This window comes from Coenobita brevimanus, chromosome 3 (assembly GCF_032717465.1).
Source record: "Coenobita brevimanus isolate Jiangsu-jjx chromosome 3, ASM3271746v2, whole genome shotgun sequence".
NCBI lineage: Eukaryota > Metazoa > Arthropoda > Malacostraca > Decapoda > Coenobitidae > Coenobita > Coenobita brevimanus.
In genome coordinates, this window is record NC_136956.1 from 9547882 (window position 1) to 9560456 (window position 12575).

General features: G+C 43.1%; 1 protein-coding gene across 1 annotated transcript in view; it reads left to right on the plus strand.

Annotated features, from left to right (window-relative positions):
- The window catches only part of LOC145394161 (acylcarnitine hydrolase-like), a 29521-nt gene extending 25242 nt beyond the window's left edge, over window positions 1-4279 (plus strand). Inside the window, exons 7-8 of the mRNA XM_080268144.1 lie at window positions 30-199; window positions 4037-4279. Of these exons, the coding sequence (XP_080124270.1) occupies window positions 30-199; window positions 4037-4225 (359 nt within the window). The 3' untranslated portion in view covers window positions 4226-4279. The remainder of the gene's footprint in view (window positions 1-29; window positions 200-4036) is intronic.
- Window positions 4280-12575: the final 8296 nt, after the last annotated feature.

Genomic DNA, 12575 nt, shown 5'->3' on the forward strand with positions numbered 1-12575 from the left:
ATTTAGGACAGTGTGTTGACCCTCCCCAGAGATGTCTGCCAATGCGTCCATGGCCCAGCTACTGACGAAGAGGGAGGTTCAGGAAGCGTCGCTGGAGCTGCAGGATGAGACGGATCCCTTCACCCTCGCCTCCAGGATCTTCTCACACTACCTTGGGGGACGCCACTTTGGAGAGGATCGCCTGGATGAGTTGACAGAGGTAAGGGAGTGGAATGCTGACCTTAGTTTGATGTAGTGTTTCTTAGTATTTCTTATTGAATTGAATATTCTTTCTTATTCTGTCTATTGTTAATTGTGTAGATTGTGTTTTAAGATATTGCTTAATATTACTTAAGGCACTGCATGTCGTTAGTATTATTAGAAGTGCTAGTTGTAGTAGTACTAGTAGCTGCAGTGGCAGTGTTATTATAATTATTATTCTTATTACTACTATTACTTTAATAATAATAATAATAATAATAATAATAATAATTTATTATTATTATTATTATTATTATTATTATTATAGTGGAAGAAATCCAGGGATGTTGACCTAGAGGCTTCATCAGGAAAACAACCCAATCAAAAAAATGTGGTATGAAAAAAGACAAAAAATTACTAGCTACTTACAATAGGCTTAGACTGAGGCGTCTGTCTATAAATAGATATATAGAGAGATAGATAGCTTACGATAATTAATTCCTCAAGTGGTCTAGCCGATAAGAATTAAATTAGTGCCCCCGTTTAAAATCTTAGAGTACCCCATTTTCCATCACAGAGATAGGGAAGTTCATTCTACAGGTCATTTCTGCAGATGCAAGATGGTTGCAAAATAAGGTGGCGTCTTACTTATGGTACTGCATGTTGTTAGTAGTAGTAGTAGTAGTTATAGTAAGAATAATAATGATAATAATAATAATAATAATAATAATAATAATAATTTTAATAATAATAATAATTATTATTATTATTATTATTATCATTTTTAGATATAGTGGAAAAAGTTTGGAGTGTTGGTCTTAAGGCTCCATCAGGGAAATAAAAAAATAAGAGAATGAGGTATGAAGAAGAAGGCAAAATAAAAATAACTAGCAGTTTACAGTATATAATTAGTTTACCCGATAGAAGTTAAACAGTCCCCCATTGAAAACCAATGAGTATCACATTTTCTACCACAGTTCATTCCTTTATCTGGTGGCAGCCTTAGTATGGGCTAGTGCACTGAGCGGTCCTGCCATCTGGTGGGTGTCTATGAACTTCTCCAAGAAACATGTTTTGCGGGTTTCAAAGATGAATTTTTCTTTGCGCTTTCATGTAGTTTCCTCAAATCACAAAATTTTTCAAATGCCTTTGACAATCATGCTATTGGTGTGTAAGTGGCATTATAAGAAAAAAAATAAAACTCGTAAAACAGGAATCATCTTCTCCATGGAATTAACTTCTACATACAATAAACATCCCATGTAATTCATGTAAGACTAATAACATGGTAAATATATGGAGAAGTGCTTTCATGCAAAAATTTTGCCATATTTTAAATTTCGCTGCCGGAGTGATATACATGTTTTCCTGGTTGCTCACCACTCAGCACCATCACGTCTCCCACAGCCTATGATGTTTGGCGTCTTTCTTTGATGGAAACCTGGCCCATCCTTTCTTGTTTCATGAATGGGTGCTGGTCTGTTGTTGTTGTTGTTTAAATTCATCCCCGCTATCATCAGTGAGGGAGGACACGGGCAGACAAAGCCCATCAGGGTTAAAGTCTATAAGAAAAGGCGTTAAAAGCTAGCGGGTGGGTGGGTAGGAAGAGATAACGTCTAATAGAACAGATGTAGGTGCATGTGCAACTATATTTGCAGCAGTTCCATGATCGTCCACTCTCCTGATCTAGATATCCGCCCAGGCTGGAGCGAACTCGGGCGGTAGCAGGACAATCTAGGATATAATGGAGCAATGGCCAGTCACTGTGGTCAAGGCAGTGAGTGCACGGGTCAGTGTTGAAAGTTTAATTTGATTTGCAGTTAGCCACAGCACAAAGTTCGTTATTTTGCCAAATCTTCTTATTGTCAATGTCACGCAACCAAGTCATACCATTACCGATGCACCTCGCCAGTCTAGTGTTTGTTTACAATTGTATGTGTGGCAGAGCTGAATACCGAATGGAAATGTCGCGTGGCGAAGTTATCCATATCATTCATCATTGTTTTTTAAGAAATGGAAATCCTATTACCCTTATTCATATTATTTACCATCTTTATACATGCATGAAGGCAATATTTCCACATAAACCTTCTATAATACATCCCTCGAAATCACCTGATAGAAAGGAGTAGAACATACATTTAAATACTGTTTTTCCCAAACCATCTTTATAAGGTCACGAATATTGTAGAACCCTTAGTTTTGTTGTTGAGAACGTGTTGTTCAACATAACAACACTCAGTTTTAGCTGGTTCTGGGTAGAGTAACATCAAATATTAGAAGCTGGAACTCTCACACCCGCAAAACATGTATCTGGGAGAAGTTCACAGACTCCCACCAGATGACAGGACCACTAAGCGCACTGGCCCATTGGCCATTAACTTATTTTCTTAACCATTCCACATATCATGAGTATAAATTTTAAAAAGTAAAGGACCCAGGACACTACCATGGGGAACTCCTCAAATACATTCCTATGATCATTATGTTCTATATTTTCCGTTAATAACTATACGCTGGGTCCTGTTACCTAAAAACTCTTGAATTATATTGAGAACTGCTCCACCTATATTGATGTTTATACAATAATTTTAATAATCAGAGTCTTATAATTCACCTGATCAAGGGCAGAACTCAGGTCAAATCCATTCACATGACCTATGACCACAATCAAGTGACAACGGACATGATCCATTGCAACAAGTGGAAATGGTGGGTGGGAAAGAGACACAGGTTAGAGCTTGAATTCTTTATATTCTCCGTCGTTTCGGGCTACACAGAACCCGTCTTCATGTTCATTCTCTCTGAAAATGGGAGAGAGACAAAGGTCAGAGCCTGGATTCTTCATTATCTCTAACGTTTTGGATTACACAGAACCCATCTTCTTGTTCATTCTCTCTGAAGTTTAGTTCTATGTAGCCCTAAACGTTTGTGAAAATAAAGAAAACAATCTCTAGCCTCTGTCTTTCTTCTTGTGTAGCTAGTAACGTTAGAAATAATGAATTCAAGCAGTAGCCTGTGTCTCTCTCCCAGTGTAACCCAAAACGTTGGAGAAAATAAAGAAATCAAGCTCTAACTGGTGTCTCTCCCCACCCAACATTTGCAGGGAACCTGCAGAAAAGACACCAGAGTAAGATGAGTGTCACACGTACCACGGCCTTCGTGAAATCCAAACTGGAGATCTGGAAGACGAATAGAGCCTTCAACAAATCGTCTTAAGCAATTAGCCATTAATATGTCTTTGAAGGAATAGTTGTGACTGAGATAGGACGATGTTCGGAGGAGTACGAGGTGGCAGAGGAATATTTAGCCAGCAGTGTCATGTTTCCAATCCTCGATTAGATTATGATGATGCTTACTTCATCTTGTATGATCCAAAGTTATGGTATTACTTCTTCTTACATACGGTGGGTACTTTTACTTAGAATGATGTTTGCTTAATCTTTTCATGCTGCTTAATCTTATTGATTTTCCATTTTATCCTAACTTACTGTAAGATGTTGCTTGTTTTTATATACAGTTGTGATTCTTTATCCATCTATTTATTTATGTATCTATCTGTTCATCTGTGTTCATTTATTCACTCCATTGGTTATTTGTCCACTTTTTTCGTGTCTATACTGCTTGATCTTGCTGATAGTCATTCACTGATTCTCGCACGAACCGTTTGCCTCTCACCTTCATTCTCAAGGAAGACGCACATTTGTAATACTGACTGTGCATTTCGTATGTTAATTTATCATGCACTTGTATCCCCATGGATTACTGTACCCCTCAGATGTTCAGTAACTAGTATTTGCATTATTGTACACTTCACATGTGCAGTAATTTGTACACACATTTTTGTAACTCCCAGATGTACGGAGATCGACTCTTTAACGTGGGTGTGGAAGAGATGGCTCGCCGTTACTCCCGCATGGCGCCCACCTTCACCTACGAGTTTACACATTACAAACCAAACTCTCCCACAGTTCTCTTATTCATGGGCGGCACACCACCACCACGCCAGTGTAAGTGTAAGAGGGAGTGTAGAGTGAGGTGCTGAGGGGATCTTTCTGGCTTCAGGGTAGTGAGTTTGGAGGCTGAATGCTAATCGCCCATCAAAAGATGTTGTTGACTAAGGTACAAGATACTTACAAACCAAAGTTGAAGAAAATTAACAGGACTCTAAGGAATTCTGTCACCACGTTTCACAAAAAGCCAAGCTGCAATGGGATCTCACCACCAGCGTAACCGGAAAGTTTTTCCTCGGCACAATCTTGCACCTCCATTTTTAATCTGACACAAATTCAGGATGTAAAAAACACACAAAGCCAGCCAGCCGACCTCACTAATGAAACCATTACCATTTCATTCGCTTCACCGCTCGAGTGGTAAGCAAGCAGAATGGAAATGTTTTCATTTGTGAGACTGGCTGGCTGGATTTGTTTGTGTGTGGTTAAACAAGATATCACATAAACGGCTTGAGCTATCAACATGAAACTTTCAGAGTATCAGGGTATGGTCAGAATCTTGGACTAGTTGGAAAATGGGTACTCGGGGTTAAGGTCAAGGCCATCAAAGGTCAACTAGTTGACCTTTGGTAGCTATTTTGGTGACCTTGACCTTGACCCCGTGTGCCCATTTTCGAACTCGTCCAAGTTTTCGGCCATATCTTGATTCCCTGAAAGTTTCATATTGATAGCTCAAATCATTCATGAGATATTGTGTTTAAGCAGGGGAGTAACTCCCGGGGGGGATGGGGAGGACTTGTCCCACCCAATTTCAGAGTTGAGGGGGACATAATATATTCCATCCCCCCCCAGCTTTGAACTGTGATATGATTGGTTACCAGAGGAGGATTTCTCAATCACTCGGCAGCAACTGTTAGAGTTAGCTAAGATATTCACGTAATTAACCTCCAGTGGCGTCACGAGGGGGGGGGGAGAGAGCAACAAAAATTGAATAGTTACGTGTTTCAATTTGGTATGTTGCAGTTTTCTTTCAATCATTGAAGTATTTATTTTATATCAATATATACAAAGTTACTTATTTTATCATTGAAATATCCACCCAGTGGAGCAAGCCTGACACCACCACCCCAGGAGGAGGGCATAGGGAGGTAACCCTCACCCCACAAGGAGACAATGGGGAGATATTTCCATGTTCCGCATGGAAAGGACATACATCCCCTGTGACCCGATGCCCTTCTTCCACGCAGCCGGACTACCAGGCAGCATTCAGTGTGAGTGCGTTACACTCCAACGGAGCAAGCACTCGCCAGAATCGGAGTAGGACTTGCAGTAGCCAAGTCCCAAGTATGCCCTCAGATGCAGAGACCATTGGACCTGTCTCTAAAAGAGGAAGGGACTCCACTGGAGCTCTAGTTCCTACTTCACCCCAGTGAAGCAAGAGCACAGTAGAGTCCACCAGTTCTCCTCCTTCTGCCACCCACCTCCGGGAGCCAGCACATTGGCACGTCCCCCAGACGACCTTCGCTGGTACTCCCCAGGAGGGCAGCAGGCCCCTTGGTAGTGTCCACTGGATCTACCACAGGGGGGCAGACCACCAGTTGTCCCCCAGCTGCACCATTCCCCGGCGGCAGGAGGGCAGTGTCCATCGGATCTGCAGTGCCCACCAGGATACCCCACAGACCTCCTCCTTTGGTCCTCCCGTGGATGAGCGGTCTCCTGAAGGAGCATCCACCGGATCTCCTTTGACTGCTACCTTGGGCGGAAGCCTGGGCAGTGTCCACCGGATCTGCCTGGCCAAAGGGGTGTCCTCCAGACCTGTTTCCCATGTCCCAGCACGGAATTCCGACTGGACCCTCAAGTCCACCAAGCAGGGGAACAGACCACCGGTCACTCCTCCTCCATGACTCTGGAGGCTCCCTTCGAGGGCAATGCCTCTAGCTTAGCCTGCCTATCCTGTTCCAGAGTGAGGAACCCCTTTTGCCCCCCCTCCTATAGGGAGAGTGGAGTATGCTCCCTCACAGGTACTCTACCAGAGACCAGCCAGGGCAAGACTACCCCGAGGCCTGGCATCCTGTCACTGCGGCACCACCCTCATCACCTACAGCCGCTGACAGACTCCCCCAGAGCGGGTGGCCACAGACCACCCCTAGGCGAGACCACAGCCCCAGGTGCCAGCGAGCCGCCCTCAACATTGACAGCAGCTGCCGGACTCCCCCCAGTGCAGGTGGCAGCAGTCATCCCCTGTTGGCCGCCTCTCTCAAGCGAGACTGCAGCTCCAGGGAGGCAACAAGAGTCCCATGGTCGACCCTCAGCTTAGACCAGGTCAGGTCCACCCCAAGGATGCCCACCACGATAAAGGGCAGACACTGTGCTGAGCACCTCCTGGCCCTGTTCGGCCCTAGTCTCGAGGGCCACCACTCTCCCAGGGCCTCCACCAGGAAAGGGCTGCCCACCACTCCGCCCTTCAGCTCCTCCCAGACTTCAGGCAACGCCGACAACGACTTCCACCGGGAGCATATGCCTGATGGCCCTACTCCCGGCCGTCACCTGCGGCTGCCCGTATAGTGGCCCAGGAGCGCCTCTAGCACCACTCACTGCCCAACTGTACCCGTGAGTAGAAGTGCTCAGAACTGTGTTTCCAACCCCCTGTCAGTGTCATTCCCCACGCTTCCCCTTATTGTGTTAGTGTACACCCCTGTGAAAAGTGTCTCCCCCCCCTTCACATTGCCCTAAGTGACACTCCGGCCCCAGTGTTTGCTAAATCGTGACCCATGGGGAAAGCCTATCTAACCCCACCCCCACCATATGTTGAGTGCTATCATTGGTACAGTGAAATCACTCCCAGCTGCCACACGTGTGTTTCCATCCCCGTGCAATACTCGATCAACTCGAACCCCATGTCCCCCACTTGGTGTATAAGTGTTGTGTCCTTACCCAATAGGTGATTGTGTATAATGTACTGTACTTAAAGTTATATCCCGCCTATGTCATGTGAGCATACTGCAAGCAATATACCAATGTGTTCATGTCACGTGAGTGTACTGTGAGTAGTACAATCCTTCGTTCATGTCACGTGAGTGTATTATGAGTGATATACCATTCCATTCATGTCACGCGAGTGTACTATAAGGCAACATATATCCCGTCCATGTCAAGTGAGTGCATTATGAGTGATATAATGTTCCATTCATGTCATGTGAGCACATGTTGAAGTAACGTATATCCCGTTCATGTCACGTGAGTGTACTGTGAAGTACGGTAGCATCCCGTTTATGTCATGTGCATGTGTTCATACCAAGATAGACTGTGCTGAAGGTTCTATTGTGCCCCTAGTCCTACGTGTGCTCTTAGAAGGCATTTCAAGTGAACTGTAAGTGCCATATGAGTACTGTATCGTGATATATAGTTAGTGTAAATGTGACTCAGATTGCTCTGTACTACAGTATTTAGCTCACTTATATTGTATAGGATTGGTCATGTACTGTTGTGTGTAGTTGTACTTTACTCCTTGGTTAATATGAGTGCACGCTTGATCAGTTTGTGTGTGAGCCTTACCTCCTTGTCTGCATATTCTGGCCTGGTCAAGGACTAAGAACCCTAGGCCCGCACCGTATCTGGACCCGAGGAGTCGGGCGCAGAATACACTACATAACAATCATATAAATATTTCTATTATTTTATAAAAACGATAGCTCAGTTTGTTTGTATAACTTTTCTTTTTGCTTTCTCACATGCCTTGGTCTGGGAACGTTTTTGTTTGTTGACAAATGACAAGTAGATACTGCAAGACGCTTGAAGACAGGCCGCTGCAGCAGGAAGTAGTAGGCGAGAACATTTTAATGCATTTTACTTGTTCGTGATTTATTTATTTATTTATTTTATAAATATTCGTATTCGGTTTCTCTGGATGCTCCTGTTATAATGATCTGTTGTACTGAATCCGATAGGTGAATCGAGAGTGATGGGGTCGCTAGAAACAAACAAACAAACAAAAACTCAGAGGCGCACTGGCCTACTGTTATTAACTGTGATGAATTTCACAATGCATTTGAAAAAAGCATTTATTATAAAGACATGACATTATATGTTATACTCTGATGTGCTTTAATAATTCTCACAAAATGTTGTGTGGAATGGTAATGGGTAAATGTTGAGAAGTGCACCCAACTCACGCAGGTTATTATTAAATACATCAATAGGTAGAGCCTGATGTCTACCTTAACTTTGCCTCAGTCGATATCCATCGGAAACAATAATATTAATAATAAACTAATCTTTACCAACAAACCTAACCTAACTTAGGCTTAGTCCTAACATAAGACCTAGGTAAATACAAATGTAATTTAAGACAGATGTGTACTGAGAAGTTGAAGTAGACATCAAGATCTACCTATTAATGTATTTATAAATCACCTGCACAGGTTGGGTGCACTTCTCAACTAATACCAATACCCAGTAATGTTGTCGGAGGATAGGTTACTGTACTGTAGGTTTGAGTAGGCTGGGTTCAGATAAGATAGGTTAGGTTAGGTTAGGTACGGCGGATGGTCCGAGTTGGTAATTCAGAGATTGGCTGAGATTAAAATGGCCCGAGTTGAACTGCACATGCCTGTAGTCAGGGGGGAAGGTGGGGGTGGCATGCCACCCCCTCACAAAGCTTGGCGTTCCGTTTCGTGAAGACAGTCTTAGAAACACAGTAGAAGATTTTGATTGGAAAGCATCCTCTTTGATAAATGTTCTGCAGACTTAAGCTAAGGAAGTTAGGTAACAAGAATATAATTATGAATTGATTTCTTAATATTGATGTCAGAACTACATTTTCCTTTTGTAGTACAAATGTGGGCGATTGTGTGCGTGTACTGTATGCAACAACGCAAGATCGTGCAAGCAGAGTGAGAGAAGAGTTTTAGACAAACGTGGAAGTGTGCATGGAAAAGTTTGGAAGGAATGAGAGTGTTTTTGATTGGTGATATGAATGGTAAAGTAGGGAACGTGAAGGTGGATGGAATAGTTGGTGAATGGGGTGTGCCTGCTGAGATAGATGAGAATGGCAGTGCGTTAGTGGACATTTGTGCTGGGAGGGGGTTGGTGATAGCCAATACCCTCTTCAGGCATAAAATTATCCACAGGTAAACATAGCGAGTGATGAGAAGGGTGGGTGGTGAACTGAATGAAAGGAAGGCAATGATTCATTACGTGTGTGTGGATGAAAGGATGCAAAGATGTGTAATGGATGCAAAAGCTTATAGAGGTTGGGGGAGTGAACTTTCTGACCACTACTTGGTGGTGGCCAAAATCAAGATATAAGTAAAATGAAGAAAAAGAAGAAGGGAAGGACGGGAGGAAGAAGTAGTTGCAAGAAGAGTGGAAAGGTTACAAGAGGATGAGAAAAAGGCAGAATATAAGAGAGAAGTGGAAGAACGATTAAGTAAATATGAATTGGTGCAGATGGGGGACGTGGAAGATGTATGCAAGATATTCACGGAAGAAATGTGTACAGCATGTGATGTGGTGTGTGAGGTGGAGAGGACAGAAGGGGGTGCAAGGAACAGCATGGTGGAATGAAGAAGTAAGACAGGCTGTGGTACAAAAGAAGAAAGCATACAATGAATGGATGACAAATAGGGGCGTGGAAGAAGTTGAGAGGCGGAAGAGAGAGTTATATGTAGAAAGGAAGAGAGAGGTGCAAAGATTAGTGAGAGTAAGAAGAGAATGGATATGGAATTTGGAAGGAATTTGAGTGTAAAGTGGAGGAACTGTAAGAAAATGTTCTGGAAAGAGGTGAAGAGAGTTAGACAGGGTGGCAGTGACGTTAGTAGGGGAGTGAAAGATAAAAATGGTAGATTACTAGTGAAGAAGGGAGATAAAGTGAGCAGACAGAAAGAACACTTTAAGGAATTGTTGAACACAGAGAATGGAAGTAATGCAAGCATAAGTGGCTGGGGAATGGCTGAGAGAAGGGGGGAGGTGAGAAGACAGGAAGAAATCTGCAGGATATAAGTTGTGGAAGAAATGAAGAAAGTCGAATTGGGGAAAGCCTCAGGAATTGATGGAGTGTGTGGTGAAATGCTGAAGCATGGGGGAGAGATAGTAGTAGAATGGATGTGGAAGATGTGCAGATTGGCTTGGGAGGAAGGTAGAGTCCCAGAGGATTGGAAGTCAGATATAATTATTCCCTTGTACAACGGAAAAGTGGAAAAAGAAGTGTGTGGTAATCATAGGGGCATTTGTTTTCTTAGTGTAAAAGTGTATGGTAGGATACTTATTGACAGAGTTAAGGAAATAGTTCGTAACAGAGGAATTAGTTGGAGAAGAACAGGAAGACTTTAGGAAGGGAAGAGGTTGTGTAGATCAGATATTCATTCTTAGATCTTTAGTGGAAAAGTTTCTAGAGATGGGAAAGAAGTTGTATGCGGCCTTTGTGGATTTGGAGAAAGCATATAACAGGGTGGATAGACAAGGACTGTAGAAATTATTAAGAATTATGGAGTAGATGGGAAGTTGTTAATGCTGTGAAGAGTATGTATGAGGGTGCTATGGCTGCAGTGCATGTGGATAGTGAACTGAGTGAATTTTTCTCTCTGAAGGTTGGGTTAAAACAGAGATGTGTTATGTTTCCATGGTTGTTCAATCTGTACATGGATGGGGTAATAAAAGGGATACAAGGTAGGGCAGTGGATGCTGGAGTGGCCACAGTGAGAGAGGGTTGTGTTTGGTTGCTTGCAGTTGACACGATGTTGTTAAGTGAAGATCAACGGGAGCTGCAAGGCTTGGTGGATGAGTTTGTGAGAGTGTGTAAGAAACGGAATCTATTGGTGAATGTAGAGAAGAGTAAAGTGATGGTCTTTGAGAGAGGTGAAGTCAGTTAATGTAGAGTGAGGTTGGTTGGTGAGGAAATGGAAAATGCGAGTACGTTTAAGTACTTGGGGAGTGTGATGAGTAGGGATGGAAGTTTGGAGGGTGAAGTGCTTGAAAGGGTACAACAAGAAAGAAAGCTTGCTGGTTCCTTGAAAGCAGTGATAAGAAACAGGGAAGTGAGCATGGAAGTGAAAAAGTTACTACATGACAGTATTGTGATTCCAACTCTAACGTATGGAAGTAAAGCTTGGACGTTGTTGAAAGGACACAAGTCAAGAGTGTGAGCAGTGGAAATGAGCTATTTATGAGGAGACTGTGGAGTCACATGGAGAGACAGATTGACAAATGAGGATGTAAAGGAGCGTTGTGGTGTGGATGTGGATGTGATAGGAAGTGTTATGAGGAACACACTGAGGTGGTTTGGCCATGTGGAGAGGATGGAGGGTGAGAGACTGACGAGGAGTGTATGTAAGAGAGGTGGAGGGGGGAGGGGGAGGGGGAGATCGAGGATGAGATGGAGGGATGGAATGGAGAGATATACGAGAGAGGGGGTTTGAGTTGGAAGCAGGGCAGTGAAATGCCGGGGGACAGGGCGACGTGGAGGCGATTTGTTTGCGGCCACCCCGTACGGGATTAAGGCGTCTGGCAATAGATAGACATAGATTTTCAGTTAATTTTGTAAGGTTATCATGACTGCTTATATGTATAAAAAATGATTAGTCATTTATGTACTTCATTATTAATCTTTCTTCTGACTAATAACTAAGAAGTTCAGCAAAACGAAGCTCGCCACCCTCCCCCCCCCACAAGTTCCTTTATACGGGCCTGCTGCACTCCTGTTGTTGTGCTCTTACCATTATTATTAAACATGGCTCCTCCTGAATAAGACTCATATACTCATAGGCCTAGCATTATTATTGAATTGACAATTACGGGCCCGAAAATTTAGCTGTTGAGTGAAATAACTGACGAACTTGAACTTCAATACCAAATGCAAACTACGGAACTAATTCTGATTGTTTTTGCAAAAAATGGATATACGACAGTTTTTCGGTCGCAAAAAAGTGGTGGGAGCAGAAGTAGTTGATCAAGTGCAGCCACTAGTGTCTGATGAGCCAGATGTAACTGGTTCTGACCCATTTGAGTCAGGACACTGTAAGACGCCAATTCCCAACGAGCCGTTTCAGCCAGAGACGCGCATAATTCCTGTGCAACCTGTGAACCAGTGAAGGCTATCCTTCCGACAGAAAAGGTTCAAAGACTACTCCTGGCTACATCACTAAGTAGAAATCTGTGATGTGCATACATTGCATACACGCATCCGATTAGATGCTAAACCACTCTCTAAGAAAGCTGATGGAGCGTTCATCTAAACGGAATTTAAAAACTGAAAAGAGTAATTGAAAAATTTCAAAGCCAAGAAAAATCTAACCATCACAAATTGTCAGTCGCCAACCTGATGTACCATAAACAGAACCAACCTTTGAATGCACAACTGAGTCAACATGTATCTGCGGAGCAAAACACTTCAGGACAAGCATTGTTGAAGCTGGTCTCATCATTGAAATTCCTGGCAAAGCAAGG